Source organism: Octopus sinensis, linkage group LG5 (assembly GCF_006345805.1).
Source record: "Octopus sinensis linkage group LG5, ASM634580v1, whole genome shotgun sequence".
In the NCBI taxonomy this organism is placed as follows: Eukaryota; Metazoa; Mollusca; class Cephalopoda; order Octopoda; family Octopodidae; genus Octopus; species Octopus sinensis.
In genome coordinates, this window is record NC_043001.1 from 118153740 (window position 1) to 118173956 (window position 20217).

Here is a 20217-nt window from a genome sequence, read left to right on the forward strand (position 1 = left end):
CCAGCTTCACAGACCCCGTTGAACCGTCCAACCCATGCTAGCATGGAGAACGGACGCTAAATGATGATGATGATGATGATGATGATGATCCTCTCTTTTCTTCAAAATTGGAGTAAATAGTATTTTTGGGGGTTAGTTGTTGCTTAATAGATTGTTGCTGAGCTTGATCATTTCTTTGTGGTGGGTATCACTATCGCTACTTATATTCTTTGCACAATGTTTTAGGCACTGAGCAATTCCTCTCTTTACACTGTATCGATGGCAGGAATTGAAGTTAAGGTATCAGCCAGTGAAGGTCGGCTTGCGGTATACAGATGTCCTGAATCCATACTTGGTGCGTGTTATTAATACGTCCAGGAATGCAAGCTGATTGTCTTTTTCCTTTTCCATTGTGAACAGTATATGGCTTTATTGAGTTCATATGATCTAACAGCACTTGAGTTCACATGATCTGGTGGGGCCAGTGAATAAAGGTGTCATCAACATATTGCAGCCATACAGTTGGTTTTAGTGGTGTTGATCCTAAAGCCAAATTCTTTAAGTACTCCATGTATATATTGGCTATTACTGGTGATAATGGCGAACCCATAGCTAAAGACTCTTTTTGTCAATATATATCAGTGTCCATACTGAAATAGGTAGTTTCTACACAGAAGGTCAACATTTCCCTCAAGTTTCTTATTGGTATACTAGTGTGTTTTTTTAGATGGGTGTCTGTCATTCGTCTTTCTTGAATCACTGATAGTGCTTCACCAGTTAAGACTTTGGTGAACAGACTTATCACATCCAGACTCATCATCTGGTTGGATTCAATGGGGGTATCCTTGATCAATTCTGTGAAGTGGGTGGAATTTTTCACGTATGATGTTGACTTTCCTGCTAATGGACTGATTACATCCACAAGGAAGCAACTCAGTGGATGACATGCTGAACCTCTACAGCTCACTAAAGGTCTTAATGGAATACCATCCTTGTGAATCTTAGGAAGACTATACATGTGTGGTAGTTCACTGTGGTGTTGAGTCAGTTGTCTGAACTTCATTGGTGTAAAGAGATCCTTGTCCTTGATCAAGATCTGTGACAGCTTCCTCTCTGTTTTCAGAGTTGGGTCTTTCTTTACTTTGCTGTAGCTACCATCACTTATAAGACTTGCCAATTTTTCCGAGTAGTCAGACTTGTTCATCACCATTGTAGCATTTCCCTTGTTCGCCGGAAGTATTAAGATGGAATTGTCTCTCTGTAGTCTTTTGATAGCAAACTTTTCTTCCTTAGTGCTGTTTGGTTTGGGAAGTTTCGCTTTTTCCAGTACTTGTCTCAATTTCCACCGTAGTTCATCTCCTTGAGCTTTACAGCTATCTCTTCAATAGGGGCTATTATGTCCAAGTATGGAATGCACTTGATGGTTGTCGCAAAGTTGAGACGGGTTCTAATATCCTGCAAGAATATGTCCTTACTTGAAAATGGAAATGAGTGAGGGTTGGTGACAGAAAAGGAATCTGGTTCTAGAAAATCGACCTCAATAAATTCTGTTTGAGTCATACAACTATAAAAAAGTGGATGTTAAAATGATGATAATGATGATGACATATATATAGTATAAAACCTAAGTGTTTTGTATACTAAGTCACTGCATCCCATTACACAGCATAAATAAACTGAAGCAACTAAATCATGGAAGACCATGTAATAAGATACAAATCTATTAAATTTCAGTGAAACTGTGTCAGTGACCAGATCACAGTTGTGCTATAAAACTTTGACATTAAATAAATTTAAATTCATGAGTTTGGATGAGATCATATATCCTGAGGAGAACAAGGGTCTAATTTTGGGGGTTTGTCTCTTCATTTGATGGGCACACTGTTTTCAATAAGTCATATGCAAGGAGTAAGTGTTGTTGTAATAATAGAGTAACAACCAGAAAAAGAAATAAAGAAAACACGGATATCAAACGGTTAAAACTGAAATAAAACTGTAATTGGTAAACATAAATATCATTGACAGGATTACCTTTCATTATAGAGCCAAGCCATGAATTTGGTTGTATTGAAGTATTCACTTGTTGCCTCCCAATCACCATCACCCCAAAGTATGTCTGGTTTATATTCTTTCACTAGTTCTGTTAATTCAGGCATTAACTTTTCCTAGAAATGGAAAGAAAAATTCATTGAACCCCAAAAAGTCAATGCGGGGGTATGTAAAATAATATTTGATACAGTTCAAATCTCGCAACTGTCAGTTTGCGGTTCCCTTGAGCAAGGCACTTAATATTATTTGCTGAATTTTTAAGAAATTAGCATAAAAACAGATTCAATTCCAGTTTCCCTAGTTGATAGTTCTGAAGTAAAAAAAAGGAGATGCATTGTAAAAAAACTTCTTAAAAAATATAAACAATCCCATTTCTGGATTGTGTCAGTGTATATATATTAGAATGGTAACAATAAAATGTTTCAGAAGTATTAGAGAACTGATTTATTTAATCAAAGTATGATCCATGTTCATTTATGACGTTTAACCAACGTTTCTCTACATCATATATTCTATCTTTAAAAAAGAATTCATCTTTTGCTGTGATATACTGTCTGAATGCTTCAATTACCTCTTCTCTATTTAAGAACGTTTTATTGCTTATGAAAAGCTCAAAATGCTTAAATAAGTTATGATCAGTTGGAGAGATAACAGGGGAATAGGGAGGGTGTTACAAAATCTCATAATTCAGGCTTTGCAACTTTTGGACCGTAACTTGAGGAGTGTGAGGACGTGCATTCTCATGGAGCAAAATTGGACCATCTTTATTCACTAGTCTGGGTTGCTTCTTTTTCAAATTCTCATGCATACAATCAATTTCCTGGCAATACAATGTTGCTGTTCCCCTCTTTCCTTGTTGCAAAAATAAATAATGAATAACTCCCTTCGCAGGCCACCATACAGTGACCACTAACGTTTTAGGGTGCAATGGTGGGTTTGGGTAGTGATTAGGTGACTCTCCTGCATCGAATCACTGTCCTGTTCTCTTGTTATTGTCAAAGAGTATCCATTTCTCATCACAAGTAATGATTTGATGCAAAAATGGTCTTTTTCCAGTTGAGAAAGCAATAAGAAACATACTTCGAGGCATCTGTTTTTTTTTTAATCTCGTTCAGTTGATGAGGAACAAAGCTACCTGTTCAGTTCTATATTTAAGAGATGAGGAATTATGCACACATAGAGACACGTGCACGCATGCATGCTCACACGTGTCTCTATGTGTGCTGCCATATGTTTTCACATTAACACCACTTGGGTAACAGTATGTTTCTTTATATCTTCAATAAATATGTCCCAGAGCTCGATGTGAATGTGTGAAGACTGGTGGAATAATGTTACAGACTTCAAAAGAAGCATAAGTATCAGGAAGGACATCTGAGCATAGAATATTGTTTCAACAAGTTTCATTCAATACATGTCTGCATGAAAAAAAAATTAATATGATGATGACAAATTGTATGTGTATGTGCATATACATACAGAAATACGAAATTACAAACACACACTTACACATGACAATGTCAACATTGTGATTAAAGATTGCTTATTTTTGTGTTTATGTAAGTTTTCAGAATAATAATTCCTTGTTAAAATAAAACCAACCTTTACATAATTCTGAGTTTTAAACTTATGTCTTTTATCTTCTAAATAATGAGGATTGAACCATTCATACAAGGAATGGTAAACACCAAACTTTATCCCTTTTTCTCGTACAGCAACTGCCAGTTCACCTAAGAGAGGAAAACAAGAAAAGTCTATTAATGCGACAAGAGAAGCATCTTGATTAATTAAAATAAAAAACCAAATATTTCAGCCTTAACAGAGGAATTTGTGTTGTTCTGCTCATGTTCAGCCAGGACTGGATATTTCTGAATATTGCTCATTACATTGAATCTGTTCATGCAGACCTTTGAATAATTAACTTCAGTAGAATACTTTTGTTTAAATATGCTTCAGTAAACCCACCTCTCACCTAAACTTCAGGAAACCCACCGTTCTGGCAGACACACTAGCCAGATCGACTACATCCTCGCCAGAAAGAGGGAAAAAGGGCTGCTTATTAATGCCAAAACCTTCCCAGGTGAGGAATGTACCCCTCAACATAGATTAATAGTTAGCGACTTCAGAATCAGGGCCAAATGGATGCCCAGAATAAGACCAGTTCGGAGGAGAAGAGTCTGGAAACTTAAAGATCCTGTAAATGGATGGAGATTTAGAGAAGTTCTACTCGAAGCTTTCGACGAAATAGAAGGGGATAGAGCATCACGGGGGTAGAAGACAACTGGACGTTTCTAAGGGACAACCTGCTGAGAGCCACTGACCAGATCTGTGGATAGAGCAAAGTCCCATCTCGTCCCAGGGTAACGTGGTGGTGGAACAATGTTGTAGACAGGGCTATTAGAGACAAGAGACAGGCTTGGAAGGACTGGCGGAAAGGCGGTAGTAGGGAATTGTATCAGACTGCGAAAAGAGAAGCTAGGAGACAGGTATATTTAGCCAGAGGGGAAGCAGATAAGAAAAAATTTGCAAATGTTCTGCACCGTGAGGACCAAAGACTTGAGGTGTTTCATGTTGCAAGACAGTGTGTGAGAGAGAATCGTGATGTGGTAGGAGAGAAATGTGTTCGCATGGATGATGGTTCACTTGCGCTGAATGAGGATGCAAAGAGAGGGGTTTGGAGATGCCACTATGAAAGGTTGCTCAACAAAGAGAATGAATGGGATACAAGTAATTACAGAGGTATCAAGCTGTTGGATCAGGTAATGAAGGTTACGGAAAGCGTCATAGCCCAACTGATTAGAGAGAGAGTCAACCTAAACGAGATGCAGTTTGGTTTTGTGCCAGGGAAAAGCACCACTGATGCCATATTTCTGGTGAGACAGCTGCAGGAGAAATACCTAGCGAAAGATAAAACTCTGTACCTGGCTTTCGTTGACTTGGAGAAAGCTTTTGACAGGGTCCCCCGTTCCCTTATCTGGTGGTCAATGAGGAAACTAGGTATAGATGAATGGTTAGTGAGAGCTGTGCGAACCATGTACAGGGACGCTGTTAGTAAGGTGAGGGTTGGCAACGAGTACAGCAAAGAATTCCGGGTGGAGGTTGGGGTCCACCAAGGCTCAGTCCTCAGCCCCCTCCTATTTATCATAGTCCACCAGGCAATAACGGAGGAATTCAAGAGAGGATGCCCTGGAAGCTCCTCTATGCTGATGACCTTGCTCTAATTGCTGAATCACTATCGGAACTCGAGGAGAAGTTTCAGGTGTGGAAGCAAGGATTAGAATCGAAGGGCCTTAGAGTCAATCTAGCTAAAACCAAAGTCCTAATAAGTAGGAAGGTAGACGAATTTCAAACGCCATCAGGTAGATGGCCCTGCTCGATCTGTAGAAAAGGCGTAGGTAGAAACTCTATAAGATGCACCAAGTGTAAGCTATGGACACATAAGAGGTGCAGCAATGTCAAAGGAAGGCTAACTAGGAAAATAGTTTTTGTATGTGGCAGATGCTCTGGTGCAATAAACACTGAAAGTGCGCAGAGACTGTCTTCCGTCACATTCCAGGGAGAAAAACTTGAAATAGTTGATAGTTTCCGTTACCTAGGTGACCAAGTCAGTAGCAGGGGTGGGTGTGCCGAAAGTGTAACTGCTAGAGTAAGAATAGCTTGGGCAAAGTTCAGAGAGCTCTTACCCCTGCTGGTGACAAAAGGCCTCTCACTCAGAGTAAAAGGCAGACTGTATGACGCATGTGTGCAAACAGCCATGCTACATGGCAGTAAAACATGGGCTGTGACTGCTGAGGACATGTGTAAGCTTGCAAAAAATGAAGCCAGTATGCTCCGATGGCTGTGTAATGTCAGTGTTCATACCAGACAGAGTGTAAGTGCCTTGAGAGAAAAGTTGGACCTAAGAAGCATCAGATGTGGTGTGCAAGAGAGGCGTCTACGCTGGTATGGACACGTAGTAAGAATGGATGAAGATAGTTGTGTGAAAAAGTGCCACACCCTGGCGGTTGAGGGAACCTGTGGAAGAGGCAGACCCAGGAAAACCTGGGACGAGGTGGTGAAGAACGACCTTCGCTCTTTAGGTCTCACCGAGGAAATGACCAGAGACCGAGACCTTTGGAAGTATGCTGTGCGCGAGAAGACCCGGCTGGACAAGTGAGGCCATAACCCATGGCCCCTACCTGGGACGTAGTCAGTCCACCTATGCATACCTTCCTTCTTGGGACACATAACTCTACTTGTGAAGACCTGTTGAGGCAAGTGAAAATGGACAAAATGGACAAAATCAAAAGCAAACTCGATGAACATTAATGGAATTTGTAGCTTTGTGGTACCAGTGCCGGTGGCACATATGAAAACCATCCGAACGTGGCCGTAGCCAGTACCGCACTGACTGGCCTCCGTGCCAGTGGCACGTAAAAAACACCATCCGAGCGTGGCCGTTCGCCAGCCTCGTCTGGCACCTGTGTCGGTGGCACATAAAATCACCCACTACACTCTCGGCGTGGTTGGCGTTACGAAGGGCATCCAGCTGTAGAAACACTGCCAGATCTGACTGGCCTGGTGCAGCCTTCGGGCTTCCCAAACCCCAGTTGAACCGTTCAACCCATGCTAGCATGGAAAGCGGATGTTAAACGATGATGATGATGATGATGCTAATTATTCATGTCTATTAACATCTAGTGAAGCACATAGCTTTGTGGTTAGTGTGTTGAGTTCATCAGTATAAGGATATAGATTCAATTCCTGGACTAAGAAGCTCATTGTGTCTCTGAGCAAAGCACTTCATTTTACATTGCTGCAGCTACTCAGCTTTAACAAGTAAACAGCCCAGTCCTAGTGAAGCCTGCCTTCTTCTGGCTGAATGTTTTGCTCATGACTATATAGGAACTTAAAACAATTACTGAAAGCATGGTACATGTTATCAAGTCATACTCACACATACAGATGAGGACTGGATGTGCTGTAAACAGTGACTATTTTAACAACTACAATGGCGTCTATGATTCACTGAAGAGGCCTAATAAGAGTGGAACATTGAAACAACATTGTTCTTTCTTCACTGCATAATTATTCATAATTTTTCATGTTCGCTACATGAAATATAGTAACACTCACTACCAGAAAATTAGCCAAATGGTCAGCTGTTCATACTCTATGACAGCCACTATAAGTAATATGTTACCAAGGTATGTCATTCTTAGTAGCTGACTCCATCTCAGCAGCACTGTTTGTTTTCTGTGGCATTGTAATTCCCAATAATACTATGGAACTGATAAATGATTCTTTAATGTATAAAGTGTTCAATTTCACACATGCTGTAGGATAACTATAATCGTCTCCTATCCAGGAGCAACATCATTGGTAAAGAAAAATTTGTGATCTGTTGATTATGGTTTATGATCTGGAAAGGGAAAACATAAAATCTTATTTGGAGGAAGGGCCTTCCAAATACTCAGATCAGTTCTAGGTTGAAGATGAGTGACATAAGAAGATCTGAACCCAGCCCTACAAGCTCACAAGATTCAAGCCAATCATCATGCAGTCTTACTGCCTTGTGCAGTTATTCTGACACTTAAAATGTTTGTTTACAGCCAGGTAGGCTGATCCAATGAGAGCTAGGTATTTGGGCCATGGGGAAAATGCAATACCAATAATGGAGATCAACCAATACTACTTTAGGTAGGAGCTATTAACATTACCAAAGTATAAGAAGTTATAGATGAATTCTGATATGAAACTTTTTATCCAGAAAACAAACACTAGCAGCTGATACTTATTCTTTTTTATTAAGTTGGAGGAAAATAGCAGCTTTTCATAACATATGTGACTGATGTTTTAGATTTCAATTTCTACATATTAATGTTCATGGGAGAAAGAAAAAGACAAGACTGGTGGCATAGGGTGGTAAAATTTCAACAGGATGCAGTAAAAGGATTGGGGATAGGATACACTAGGATTTATGAATATGACACAATAGGAACAATGATTGAAAGAGAAGGGGTATATCAATGAACTTAGGAGTGGGGTGGTTCACAGTTAGCTAGTTCAGAGCAGAAGCCATTGCAGTAATGATAGAGGGGATACATCACATCTATAGGTTCAATTATAGTTGTGGGAACATCACATCTATTGGTTTAATTATTGTTGTAGTGTACTGGTGACTGAATTTTTGTGTTATCTAATCAGATGGCCTTTCTTTGGATGCCTACATTCATAGAAACAATTCCATGCAGATAAATGAGCATTACCCTAATGAGTATACACCTCAAGTTTTATAGACAGTCAACAACTAATCAAGATTTAAGTATTTTCTGGTCTTGAAGAAGAAGCTTAGCTTTTGAAATGTAGTTTTCATAAATTTATAGATCTGTGCTCTCAAAAGATCCTCAGATATTATGAAATCTGACCTTTTTAGTGAAGCAGTTTTATATTTTAGAAAATTTGGTCATTTGCCTCAACTTTTCAGATTTTCATGTTGCTCAAGGGTTAAAGCAATGTGTTGTTCATAACAGGGGATGGTATTAATATCAAAAGTTTATTATCTTGATATGTGTAATGAGTGAGATTAGCTGGTCAATAAAGACATTAAGTCAGACCAGTAAAACGACCCAAGTGTCTGGCAACAATTACTGTTCATGATGGACAGACTTTTTATATCTAATTGGGTATTATGTTTCTTGACTAATGTTATGCTTATGAAGAAAAGAAAGTGGGAAAAGGAAAATGAAGAAAGAAAGGAAGAGAGAGATACAGAGAGAAAGAAAGAGGGAAAGAGAGAAAGAAAGAAAAAAGAACAAGGGAGAGAGATAGAGAGAGAGAGAAAGGTATAGGTGGAGAATGCAAACAAAACAAGAAATGCTGAAATTTAGTTTGAAAACAAGATAGAAATGTTAAGACAGAAATGTTAGATTCAGAAGACAAAGATATAATTACCTAAGAGATCTCGATGTGGACCAACATCTTCTGAATTCCAATTCCATGAATGTTTCGAACCCCATAGAGTATAGCCTTCATGGTGCTTTGATGTTAAAACAACATACCTTTATAGAATGGGAAATATGTTGAAAAAGAAATAACAATAAAATGCAATGAGGGAAGAGGAGGAAGCTTATATAAAACAAAATATACCAGAAGAGGCGGAAGCTTATATAAAACAAAATACACCAATAGGTACATAAATATTTGTTGTACAAATCATCAATGCTGGCGAGTTCAGAAAGAAATAAGCAATGAATAATGATTCCTAACTATTAATAATCATTATCTAAGGTCTAATAATGTGGAAACATATTCAGTTTTCCCCCTTTCTCACCAACAAAAATCAATATTACCCTAAACATGTAAATTAATTCAGTTAAAATTTTAGGATTTATTTTTTGAAATTATCATCTTTCCTTTTTCCTGGATAGTTGTTCACAATTACTGCCAAATGTTTGTTTTCTTTCTTCAACAAATGGGGAAATTTCAATTAATTACAAATTGTTCTTGTGTAAGTCACTTGTAACACAATTTATTAATCTAAATTCCAGCTATTGGCCCATTTGAATTATTTCCCTTACCTTAGTGCATATTCTTTTTTATAATTATGAAAATTACTACAAACAAAGATCTTTATAATTCTTTTTCAAGTAAAAATGTCTGCTCATGCAGAATGGAGTGACTATGATTCTCTAATAAGGTTCAATAATAAAGAAACATGTCAATAGTTATTATCTGTTAACAAAGATCAAATTTCCCCTTCAAGCCTGTGAATTGATTTAGTGAGATTAACTGTTGATTTCTTGGAATTAGCTCACCATTTTTCTTGCTGTGTCATTAACAAATGCTGACGTGCTTTTGTTTGTTTTTACTAACTAAAAGTACAGTTTCAACTAACTGAATTTTAATAATAATAATAATAATAATAATAATAATAATAATAATAATAATGAAATTATTGTATACAGTGCTCAGGTGCACCACAACTTGTCAGAAAGTGCATATAAAGTACATGCAGTAATGTAGAAATGTCTGGAAAGCGAACAATGTATGAGTCAGATACATGCTTGCGTGTGTGTATGGAGGGGAGAAAATCAGGTGTAGTGTTGGCGAATCTCCGAAAGCAGGGAAGTTTTGAAGGATACAGTGCTCCGACAACTAACAACTGATGCCGGCAGTTTGTTCCATGCTTCAGCAACTCTCAGCGTGAAAAAAAGAAAAAAAATAAGTGTGAGCCATTCAGTATCTTAACCTTTAACTTACCTAAATGTGTAACATTGGCCAATTTATGTCATTTCCCTTCAAAGATTGTATTAATTATACATACATATACCATCTTTTACTTGTTTCAGTCATCAGACTGTGGCTGTTAGAAATTTTAGTCGAATGGATTCCCCAGCACTTTTTCTTTTTAAAACCTGGTACTTATTCTATTTTGCTGAACTGCTAAGTTACAGGTAGAGGGGAACAAAACACAGACACAAATTCACACACAGACAGATATACATATACAACACACATATATCTGCACCACATTTAAACAGTCAAACCTTCATACATGCATGCATGCACTTATATATTATGTATACTTATACATGCATATATATATATATATATAATATATATATATATATATATATATATATATATATATATATTATATATATTACACACACACACATAAATATATATATACACACACACATGCACTTACACATGCATACACATATACATTCACATACATACATATATACGTACACATACATGCACACACATACATGTACACACACACACATACACACCAATCATCAACACCTGCATGCCATTAGAAAAGTCAGCAAATTGGGTCAATGGGTTCCTCACAAACTTTCTGAGTCTATTCTCATGCAGAGAGTGAATGTGAGCTCACAAATGAACCGCTTTTGTACCAAATAGTGACTGATGACAAGAAATGGGTTCATCATCATTTAATGTCCATCTTCCATGTCCATCTTCCAGGCTACTTTGTTTGTTTTGGCATGGATTTTATGGCTGGATGCCCTTCCTAACACTAACCACTCTGCAGAGTGGACTTTGTGCTTTTTACGTAGCACTAGCACAGGCAAGGTCAGTTTTGGCATGATTTTTACACCTGGATGCCCTTCCAAATGCCAACCACGTTACAGTGTGAACTGAATGCTCTTAATGTGGCACCAGCACTGGCAGGGTCACCAAGTAACTTGCAAGACAAGGAATTATGAGAGGAGCAGGGCATTTGAGAAGGGAAACTTGAGTCAGAGGAAGAAAGTTTAGAGTGAGACAGAGAGACAGAGGGGGCATTAGAGGAGGTGATCCAGTAACAAATGATGAAAGGTTAGAGTTTAACAGAAATAGAGAGGCAGAAATAGGCGATTTGCTATAGAGGAGGTATATGGTTATCCAGTGAGAGAGAGGTACAAGAAAGAGGCCAGAAACAAGTTTGCTGATGTAAATGTGATACTTGGTTACCTGGTCAGAGGAAAAACAGTGGGTAAGAAAGGGGATTGTAAAACAATCATAATTTATGAAAAGGAAATGTGAGGAAGAAAAAGATGCAGTTAGAAGAGAAGTTTTAGTTTGATTTCTTAGGGTCCAGTGGGTGAGACATAATTCTTCTAGCACTGAGTTTTGTGAACAAGTCTTCTCAAGGACTTCATATCACCAAACATCTCACTCCACTATCATTTCTTCTGTGAGCCTCAACATCCTAAGATCAGTCCTCACCACTATGTCAAACACTGAAGACAGTGGGTAGGGAAAGGAGAAACACCAGCACCCCAGGCTGAAAAAAGTCTTCACCCGTGCAAGGTGTTATCTGTTTGGTGGAATATGAATGGTTTAGTCCACTTTGAACTTTTAAACCAAAACCACATGATAACAAAGGAGATTTGCTGTCTGACAGCCATGTCTGGGTTCTCCTGCTTGTGTGGCATGGTGCAGAGTCCTGTTGCCAGACATAGGATCTTCCAGCAGCCTCCCTCTTGACCCAGAGTAGCACTGCCTCCTCCAGGCACTTGATGTAGGCCTCCATGTTGCACCTGAGGCTGGGTGGAAAGATGAATGGAGGCATAACGTCGCCATCATTAGTGATAATGCCAAACACCATGATGTTGACTGAATGTTTGATTTTTATCCCTCTCAGTACATGTCCTCTACTTGGGATTGGAGGTTCCAGTGAATTCCAAGCAGTACAGCATGTCATTTCCAAATTTCTGGCAGAGTGAATTGCGTCATGGTGCTGTTTTTCTCACAGACAGTGCCCAACTGGCCCTATTATACTGTGTAGTTGACAAAATCAAAAACAAACAATTTGCATGCATGAAATTAAAAATATAAAATAGCAACAATTTACCCAGTGTGTGTGTGCGTGAGTGTGTGTGTGTGTGTAAATATATCCCATCAACATAGTTCAAATGCTGCTGGCATTAAATTCACAAATCACTCAGGATTAGGTCACTGTGAGATATGTCCCTACAAAATTTAAGTTCACATCATATAACATTGCAACACAACATTTTATTTGCCTTAACTGGTTCCTATCCAAAAACAAATCAAAGACACTATAACATTAAAATGGTACCAAAACAGACTTAACCAGGAGGTGCTATTAACTTAAAATTAGACTGGGTTAATAATAACATCTTTTTTTTCTTCTTTTTTGAAGATTCTATCATTTTCAATTATTTTTTAATGACCAATAGAAATAAAAGTCATTGTTCTACTTAATGAATCTTTATGGAGCAACCGTAAGGATTTAAAATCTGAATTTTATATCATGTTCAACAGTAACAAGCCTTGTTATACCAACAACAAAACCCACCAACAAGTCAGTGGGGAAGTCTTGCTAGATATAGCAACCAATCTTCTTCCTCAGATTAGACTCTACTGTCTTAAAAAAAGAAACACTAGATAATGTAGTGCCTGATGAAATGGTTACCATGCCTTTTAATCATAGGTCTAAACAATAACAACAATAAAACCACCAAATTAATCATGAAAGTGATTATTATATTATCATATATATATTATATTATCATATATATATTATATTATCATATATATTATTCATTGGGCACGTAAAAAGCACCATCCGATCGTGACTGTTGCCAGCCTCGCCTGGCCCCCATGCCGGTGGCACGTAAAAAGCACCATCCGATCGTGGCTGTTGCCAGCCTTGCCTGGCACCTGTGCCGGTGGCACGTAAAAAGTACCATCCGATCATGGCCGTTTGCCAGCCTCGTCTGGCACATAAAAAGCACCCACTACACTCACGGAGTGGCTGGCGTTAGGAAGGGCATCAAGCCGTAGAAACATTGCCAGATCAGACAGGGCCTGGTGTAGCCTTCTGGCTTCCCTAGACCCCAGTTGAACCGTCCAACCCATGCTAGCATGGAAAGCAGACGCTAAACGATGATGATGATGATTGATGCTAAACACATCTACCTGTGTGTATCTCAGAATTAGAATAGGTAAACCACATCCTTGCATGTTGTATGAAGTAACTTCTTGGTAACAAAAAGAGCATTAGACTGTGAAGCATTCCTTCAGAAAACCAACCAATGCCAGCTTAGAAAGGTAAATATAAAATAATCAAGATGGTGATGCTGATTGAAGCAAAGCATGACTTTAATGTACATAGGCCCCTTCATAGTTTCAAAATAGGGTTTTTAAGGGATCTCTTTCATTACTGTATTTATTTTGAGATGCTCTGTGTTTCTTTCAATTACTTTAAATATAACAAAGAATTTAGTAAAATAACTCAGCTTTCATTTAGATGGTGTTAGGAACATAAATTGTGACTAAGGTTTGGTGGAAGATTTTAATTCAAAACTTTTGAAAACAAGACATTTGTACTCAGAGCCAGGGCCGGTTTCAGCCAGGTTGGTAATGAAAGGGTTAAAATCTTGCTCTCTGAGAAGGTAGGTAACCTAATATCTTACCTTATTCTAATGGACACAAACTTATTTTGCAATCATGAAATCGCATGTTCAATTCTATGGTATAGCATCTTGGACAAGAGTCTTTTATCGTAATTTCAGATTGACACCATCCTTGTGAAGCTGTAAAGACTGTGCATATATAATTCAAAGAGCCAGCCTTATTGTTTCACATCTATTGGGTCTGAGAATTATGTCAAGGTATAAGAGTCAGTGGAATACTCAGCACCTTAAATATCAATTTAATGAAATTAACTTACTTGAACAAGTGAATGCTCATTGGCAACACCAGCAGGAGAGTTGTCCTTATCATACACCAGGATTTTAGAACACAAAACCATTTTGTGTCTCAACCTTTACATTTGTGGTAGGGTAGGAACTTCTTCAGTTGACCAAAGATCATAGGACTGAATAGGAGTTTTAGGGAACAGCTTGTCTCCATAAATATAAACGTCAGCTTGAGCCAATGAGGAGGCCACTACACAGCCATCCGATCTTCTAGAAATAGCAGCCAAATCTCCTTTGAATTACATTCTGTTGTCTTAGAAAAGGAAAATATACTGGACAATGTATTCATGGATACACTACACCAGTGAAAAAAAAGAAGGTATTTTCACAGCTGGAACATTTTTGAACATAGGTATGCACCAGCAAGACTGACCTGTGGCTAAACGGCAACAACAGATTCAGCGAGAAGAATAAATTTCACTTCAGCCAAATTGGACTTTCTGCTAAGTGAACCTACAATGGGCTGTGGTACTTATTCAATGTCTGTGAAATAAACAGAGGAGGTTTAGTCCAAGATGCTACTGAAGTGCTAAGCCAAGTATTTTACATTATTCTGTTTAAGAGTTTTTAGCCAATTGTTATGGCTGTGGTTAAGAAGCTTTTTCACAATCTCATAGTCTCAGGCTCCATTCCACAGTACAACCTTAAGAAGTGTGTCTTCTATCAAAGCCTTGGGTTGGTCCAAGTCTTATGAGTAAAACTGGTTAGCACACAATAATGCCTGGAAAAATATTATGGCTACTGCTCTTCATCCTCTAAGTTATAATCTCTTTTAAGTATAAAACTGACATATATTTGAAACTGAAGACATATACAAGACATGCTGAAGAATAAATACCAGTTACAGGAATCAAATATATTTACACCTTACACTTTAATTAGCACTATAAAATGAAACCAAGATATACAATTTAAGAGATATGGTTAGGAAAAAAATAAACAATGAACACTCTAATAGTATCCTAAAATCAAACTTAATCTTAATCCTAATCCTTTAAACATGATGTTATGTATTCAATGCAGGGATTAGAATTATGGGCATATTTAGTTATGTTGCTTGTATTGATTTCTTCTGAGTAGTTGTGAAGTGAAGCTCTGTAAGTCTCTGTCATGTAATTCTGTAGGAGAACTAATTAGGAAGAGGGCCACAAGCGCGACTCCTTTTCGAAACAAAACTACAGACATGTTTGTTAACTTCTATGTTAAACTTTGCTCTGTGTGTGTGTGTGTGTGTGTGTGTGTGTGTGTGTGTGTGTGTGTGTGTAAATATAGGCAGAGGCGTTGTTGCATGGTAAGAAGTTTGCTTCCCAACCACATGAGTCTAGGTTTGGTCCTACGGTCTAGTACTTTGGACAAATGTCTTCTACTATAACCTTGGGCTGACCAAAGCCTTGTGGGTGGATTTGGTAGACAGAAACTGAAAGAAGCCTGCCATGTGTGAGTGTGTCTGTGTGAGTGTGAATGTGTGTGTGTGTTTGTGTGTGTGTGTGTTTGTGTGTGTGTGTGTGTGTGTTGTGTGTGTGTGTGTGTGTGTGGTGTGTAAATATAGGCAGAGGCGTTGTTGCATGGTAAGAAGTTTGCTTCCCAACCACATGAGTCTAGGTTTGGTCCTACGGTCTAGTACTTTGGACAAATGTCTTCTACTATAACCTTGGGCTGACCAAAGCCTTGTGGGTGGATTTGGTAGACAGAAACTGAAAGAAGCCTGCCATGTGTGAGTGTGTCTGTGTGAGTGTGAATGTGTGTGTGTGTTTGTGTGTGTGTGTTTGTGTGTGTGTGTGTGTGTTTGTGTTTCTACACCACCACTCCCCCCCCCCCTATCACAATGCAGAATCATTAGAATATCAGTCAAAATGCAAGTGATATTTTGTTTCAGCCTTTTACATTCTAAGTTCCAGATCCTATCAATGTATACTTTGCATCTTATCCCTTCCTGGGTCAATAGTGTATCAGTCAAGTATACCTACCTTTCTGATCTCTCGCACCTTTTTTACAAATAAGCACATCACTGAAATCTCAAAGCTAAGAGATAACACATGATTAATTCAAAACATTGTGAATAAATAAACATTACATTTGAGAGAATAACCTGAATGTTAAAGGGTTAACATTCCTATGAAGCATCCTGGACTTTGTAACTGTGAAGTCTCAGGTCCATCCTACTGCATGGCAACTTGAGAAAGCATTTTCTTCCATAGCCTCAAGCTAATAATTGAGTGCAACTAAGTAGACAGAAACTGTGTGGAAACCTTCCCAACATCCCCACCAATACATGCATTATTGGTCACTCCATATCCAACATTCAACATGGTCTCCCCCTTCAACCATACCCAATTTCGACAGCTGTCAACCACTCTTCCCTACTTAACACACCTCAGAACTTGTTCATCCCTTATATTCACCCTGTTAGCCATTTCCAGACTTGAACCATCTCTCACTCTGCTGTATTCTTACAACCTCTGCCCAGCAACACTTTCTGTTCTGTCCCACACAATTCTACTCAACTAATAGCTTGAACAACTGGTTGGTTATATGCCCCTACCAACGATATATTATTCAACTACATAAGATATAATCACTGAGTGATTAGAGAGTGCCTTTTTCCTGACTTACAAACAACTGACTGATATATATATATGTGTGTATATATATGTATATGTGTGTGTGTACAAGAATTTTTTGCATTATGAGATAAAAAAACCAAGGCTGTGTAGATATTAGAACATTTATAGATAGAAGGTCTTACAGCTGTTTCCAGGATATTTATTAATTATATTCCTCCATCGGAGATGGCGTGAGAGGATGGTTAAGTAATAGCTAATTTAGATAGGATACAAAATAGAGAGTGAGGTAGAGGAAAGGAAATAGATGTGAGATATGTAGGGATATTGAATTCGTAGATCCATTTTTTAGGCAGAATGGTATAAATGTAAGATTCCAATACCTTATGAGTAAGATCCAACACATATATATACATATATGTATATACACACACATATATATATATACATATATGTATATACATATCATCATCATCATCATCATTTAGCGTCCGTTTTCCATGCTAGCATGGGTTGGACGGTTTAACTGGGGTCTGTGAAGCCGGAAGGCTTCATCAGGCCCAGTCAGATTTGGCAGTGTTTCTACGGCTGGATGCCCTTCCTAACGCCAACCACTCCGTGAGTGTAGTGGGTGCTTTTTACGTGCCACCTGCACAGGTGCCAGACAAAGCTGGCAAACGGCCAGGAACGGATGGTGCTTTTACGTGCTACCGGCACGGGGGCCAGGTGAGGCTGGCAACGGACATGAATGGATGGTGCTTTTACGTGCTACCGGCACGGGGGCCAGGCGAGGCTGGCAGCGGACACGAGCGGATGGTGCTTTTACGTGCCAACGGCACGGGGGCCAGGCGAGGCTGGCAACGGACACGAACGGATGGTGCTTTTACGTGCTACCAGCACGGGGGCCAGGCGAGGCTGGCAACGGACAAACGATCGGATGGTTCGCTTAACCACAGCTGCAATTTCCACTGATGTTGATTTTGTTTGATTTTGACTGTTCTCACTGGTCTTGCTGGGTCTTCTCACGCACAGCATACTTCCATAGGTCTCGGTCTCTAGTCATTTCCTTGGTGAGACCTAAAGTTCGAAGGTCATGCTTCACTACCTCGTCCCAGGTTTTCCTGGGTCTACCTCTTCCACAGGTTCCCTCAACTGCTAGAATGTGGCACTTTTGCACACAACTATCTTCACCCATTCTCGTCACATGCCCATACCAGCACAGACGTCTCTCTTGCACACCACAACTGATGCTTCTTAGGTTCAACTTTTCTCTCAAGGTACTTACACTCTGTCGAGTATGAATACTGACATTACACATCCATCGGAGCATACTGGCTTCATTTCTTGCAAGCTTACGCATATCCTCAGCAGTCACAGCCCATGTTTCACTACCATGTAGCATGGCTGTACGTACACATGCATCATACAGTCTGCCTTTTACTCTGAGCGAGAGGCCTTTTGTCACCAGCAGGGGTAAGAGCTCTCTAAACTTTGCCCAGGCTATTCTTACTCTAGCAGTTACACTTTCAGCACACCCACCCCACCCCCGCTACTGACTTAGTCACCTAGGTACCGGAAGCTATCAACTACTTCTAGTTTTTCTCCCTGGAACATGGTAGACGTTGGTCTCTGCACATTTTCAGTGTTTATTGCTCCTGAGCATCTGCCACAGACAAAAACTATTTTCCTAGTTAGCCTTCCTTTGACATTGCTACACCTCTTATGTGTCCATAGTTTGCACTTGGTGCACCTTATAGAGTTTCTACCTACACATTTTTTACAGATCGAGCAGGGCCATCTACCTGAAGGCGTTTGTGACTTGTCTACTTTCCTACTTATTAGGACTTTGGTTTTGGCTAGATTGATTCTGAGGCCCTTCGATTCTAGACCTTGCTTCCACACCTGAAACTTCTCCTCCAGTTCTGATAGTGACTCAACAATTAGAGCAAGGTCATCAGCATAGAGGAGCTCCCAGGGGCATCCTCTCTTGAATTCCTCCGTTATTGCCTGGAGGACTATGATAAATAGGTGGGGACTGAGGACTGAACCTTGGTGGACCCCAACCTCTACCCGGAATTCTTCACTGTACTCGTTGCCAACCCTCACCTTACTAGCAGCGTCTCTGTACATGGCTCGCACAGCTCTAACTAACCATTCATCTATCCCTAGTTTCCTCATTGACCACCAGATAAGGGATCGGGGAACCCTGTCGAAGGCTTTCTCCATGTCAACAAAAGCCAGGTACAGGGGCTTATCTTTGGCTAGGTATTTCTCCTGCAGCTGTCTTACCAGGAATATAGCATCAGTAGTACTTCTCCCTGGCACGAACCCAAACTGCATCTCATCTAAGCTAATTCTCTCTCTAATTAGTTGGGCTATAACCCTCTCCGTAACCTTCATTACCTGATCCAGCAGCTTGATACCCCTGTAGTTATTTGTATCTAGGGCGTCACCTTTACCTTTGTAGCAGCTGACTATTATGCTGCTACACCAGTCATTTGGGTATGACTCCTTCGTGTATCACCTGGTTAACTATACGGGTGAGTAGGCTATAGCCGACACTACCAGATATTTTGAGCATCTCTGCAGTAATACCTGATGGGCCTGGGGCTTTCCCTGTTTTCATGCCTGTAATTGCCTTAACTACTAAGGAACTGTCAACTCGGATTGCTGGTCCCTCTGTTGGGTCGACATTCGGCAGACTCTCTTTATCCCATTCATTTTCCTCATTCAGCAACCTTTCATAGTGGCGTCTCCAAACCTCTCTCTTTGCATCCTCATTTAGCGCAAGTGAACCATCATCCTCGCGAACACATTTCTCTCCTACTACGTCACGATTCTCTCTCACACACTGTCTTGCAACACGAAATACCTCAAGTCTTTCATCCTCCCGGCGCAGGACATTGGCAAATTTTTTCTTATCTGCTTCCCCTCTGGCTAAATACACCTGCCTCCTAGCTTCCCTTCTGGCAGTCTGATACACTTCCCTGCTACCACCATTCTTCCAGTCCTTCCAAGCCTGTTTCTTTTGTCTAATAGCCCTGTCAACAATATTGTTCCACCACCACGTTATTTGGGGTCTTGTGGGGACTTTGCACCAGCCACAGATCTGGTCAGTGGCTTTCAGCAGGTTGTCCCTTAGAAGCGTCCAGTTGTCTTCTACCCCATGTGTAGCTATACCCCCTTCTATTTCGTCAAAGGCATCAAGTAACATCTCTAAATCTCTGTCCATTTGCAGGGTCTTTAAGCTTCCAGACCCTTCTTCTCCATGTTGGTCGTCTTCTAGTCGTCCTCTTAGTCCTGATCCTAAAGTCACTAACTACCAGTCTATGTTGTGGGGTACATTCTTCGCCTGGGAAGGTTTGGGCATTTATAAGCAGCCATCTTTCCCTTTTTCTGGCAAGGAT

At 39.7% G+C, this 20217-nt stretch overlaps 1 protein-coding gene across 1 annotated transcript in view; it reads right to left on the bottom strand.

Moving 5' to 3' along the window:
- LOC115211891 (alpha-L-fucosidase) overlaps positions 1-20217 on the bottom strand; it is a 46660-nt gene that overhangs the window by 20359 nt on the left and 6084 nt on the right. The window contains exons 2-4 of the mRNA XM_029780636.2: positions 8962-9068; positions 3631-3758; positions 2011-2144 (exon numbers count right to left, since the gene is read on the bottom strand). Coding sequence (XP_029636496.1) covers positions 2011-2144; positions 3631-3758; positions 8962-9068 — 369 coding nt within the window. The remainder of the gene's footprint in view (positions 1-2010; positions 2145-3630; positions 3759-8961; positions 9069-20217) is intronic.